Source organism: Lichenostomus cassidix, chromosome 5 (assembly GCF_008360975.1).
Source record: "Lichenostomus cassidix isolate B80296 chromosome 5, HeHo_3.0, whole genome shotgun sequence".
In the NCBI taxonomy this organism is placed as follows: Eukaryota; Metazoa; Chordata; class Aves; order Passeriformes; family Meliphagidae; genus Lichenostomus; species Lichenostomus cassidix.
In genome coordinates this window covers 59,067,720-59,070,399 of record NC_139486.1, presented here as the reverse complement: position 1 = coordinate 59,070,399, position 2,680 = coordinate 59,067,720, and the positions used below count along the sequence as shown (strand labels likewise).

The following is a 2,680-nucleotide window of genomic DNA, read 5'->3' as shown; positions in this document are numbered from 1 at the left end:
GCAATACTTGTGCACCAAAACATTAACACCAAACCTATCACAGAATCTAGGAATGGTTTGGGTTGGAAGGGACCTTAAGGCTCATCCAGTTCTGCTGCCCTGCCAAGAGGAGGGATACCTTCCACTAGACAAGGCTGCTCCAAACCTCATCCAAACACCAAAATAGGAGTGAAAAGGCTCCTCTCAGCTGATATTGAATCAACCAGCACACCATCTAAGTCAAAGTGCAAAAGACACCGAAAATGTTCCTCTGAGATATTTAACAAACCTCCCAGGCTATCACCAGCATCTCCATTTTATTTAGTCATTATGTTACAACATCCAAGCTTATTTTGTGTCCCTAAGTCTTCTCAAAGCCTCCTTCACCTCCTGGTTCCTCAGGCTGTAGATCCAGGGGTTCAGCATGGGGGTCACCATGGTATAGAGCACAGCAGCCCATTTATCTCCTGTTCTGGAGGTGTGTGACTTGGGGATTAAGTACATGAAAATCAATGCCCCATAGAAGGTGGTGACGGTGATGAGGTGGGAGGCACAGGTGGAGAAGGCTTTGCGCTTGCCCTGGGCTGATCTAATGCTCAGGATGGTGGAGATGATGGCCACATAGGACACCAGGACCACCAGGGGGCTGGGAACACCAAACACATATGCTGAAGTCCTCAGGATGATGAGGCTGTAGATGTTGTTAGAGGTGGAGAGTGAGATCAGCAGGGAAATGTCACAGAAGAACAGATGGATGGCACTGGAGCCACAGAAGAACAAGCTGGACATGCCAATGGTTTGTGCCACACCATTGGTCAGACCCAGGAGGTAGCACCCGGTGACCAGGCGGAAGCAGCGCTCTGGGGACATGACAAGGGGGTAGAGCAGGGGGTGGCAAATGGCCATGTAGCGATCATAGGCCATCGTGGCCAGTAGAGAGCACTCACTGATCACTAAAAAGGCAAAACTGGACACCTGAGCCATGCACCCAGCATAGCTGATTCCCTCCTTCCTCAACAAAACCCCAACCAACATTCTGGGGGTGACAAGGGTAGAAGTACAGAGGTTCACAAATGCCAGGTTGCCCAGGAAATAATACATGGGGGAGCAGAGCACGGGACTGACTCTGATCAAGGCAATCATCCCCAGGTTTCCCAGGATGGTGACAAGGTAGATGAGCAGGAACAGCAGGAATTGGGCAACCTGAGTCGCCGGGTCCTCGGTGAATCCTCCCAAAATGAACTCTGTTGCTTGGGTGCAATTCCATCCTGACATTCCTTCAAAGTGTGTTCTCTCTGTGAACTCCTTGCTGGACATTTCTTCCAGGAGGAAAACCCTCTTTCCAGTGGGATTTGCTTGGAGATAACCCTACAATATTTAAAGTGAGAGTTTAGGTACAGATCAATTAGAAAAACCTGGGCAGAAGTCAAGGCACAATTAGGGAGAAGCTGTTGGTTACACAACCCTGAGTAGCTTTACCTTGGTGCTGCCTTTAATCCCCTGTGTGTGTTCACTCTGGGACTTTGAGATCATCCAGCACAACCTGTAACATGGAGAAACCCAATAAAACCTGTAAAAAACAGCACAGAATTGATTATTCATCCTTGTGTTGGCATCTGCCAAACACCTGCTTTGTCTGTCTTTTCTATAGAATCCCAGAAGTGTTTGGGTTGGAAGGGACTCGCAGACCATCTCATTCCACCCTCACTCCATGTGCAGGGACACGTTCCATTAGACCAGGTTGCTCCAAGCCCCATCCAACCTGGCCTTGAACACTTCCAGGGATCCAGGGGCATCCAAAACTTCCTGACTATGAAGCCTCCCCTCCCTCCTGGACACACTCTTTTGGCTCCAAAAGATTTTCCCAGCTCTTTGCCCTGGTCCTGCAGCCCTCAAATGAAAATGTGCAACACACAAAGCCGAGCAACCTCCTCCTGAAAATAATATTTTGGGAAAAATATTTTAAAAATCACCTTTTAGATGTTCCTTATATCAGCAATGGTAAGATCCACAAGTGTTCCTTACAGGAAATATTCCAGTCCTCATCCAGGAGCCCTTTGTGTTCAGTAAGGAGAAGTTTCCAGAGCAAGCATTCCAACGGGGTGTCCTCACCACACACCTGCTGTGCATCACCTGCATTTGGTGCTAAGCCCTGAGTACGATGAGGAACTGGAGCCCAGGAGCCTCCAGATAGGACCTGAGATGAAAATTGAAGGTGTTTCTTCTTAGCAAGAGAAAACAAGAGGAGATGGGTGGCTCAGCATGCGCTGTCCTTGCTCATGGTTCTCCAGGATGATCTTCTCCTACATCTCTGCACTCTCTGCTTTCCTCCTGATGCTCTTGGAGGTGAATGTTAGGTGCGCCTGCCTGGAACTCCAGAAGGGAGTTTGAAAATATACCCTTGTCAGCAAACACCTTTGTTATTCCATGTAATTTGGGGATGTGGGGACACTTGGAGCCCCAGGAGAGTGACAAAGCCCAAAGTGGGTTGTTATCTCTTCTCTGAGATTCTGAATTTCGAGGCAATTGCCCAGAGGAGATGATCTCACCCTGAGGTAGCCACAGGGCTTTGGGGTTTCCCCACAGCAACCACAGAGCAACACTGCACCTGTTGTGTCCAATTTTTGTGCACTTTTGGAGATTTTTCAGCTCCACAAATGCCATGTTTGGCCTTGTAACACCAGGGAGCTGAGGGGGACCT

At 48.8% G+C, this 2,680-nt stretch overlaps 1 protein-coding gene across 1 annotated transcript; it reads right to left on the bottom strand.

Moving 5' to 3' along the window:
• Nucleotides 1-327: 327 nt before the first annotated feature.
• LOC146436795 (olfactory receptor 5AN6-like) lies at nucleotides 328-1,254 on the bottom strand. Its single transcript, XM_085063823.1, has one exon. It carries the CDS (start codon nucleotides 1,252-1,254, stop codon nucleotides 328-330), a length of 927 nt encoding a protein of 308 aa, XP_084919949.1.
• Nucleotides 1,255-2,680: the final 1,426 nt, after the last annotated feature.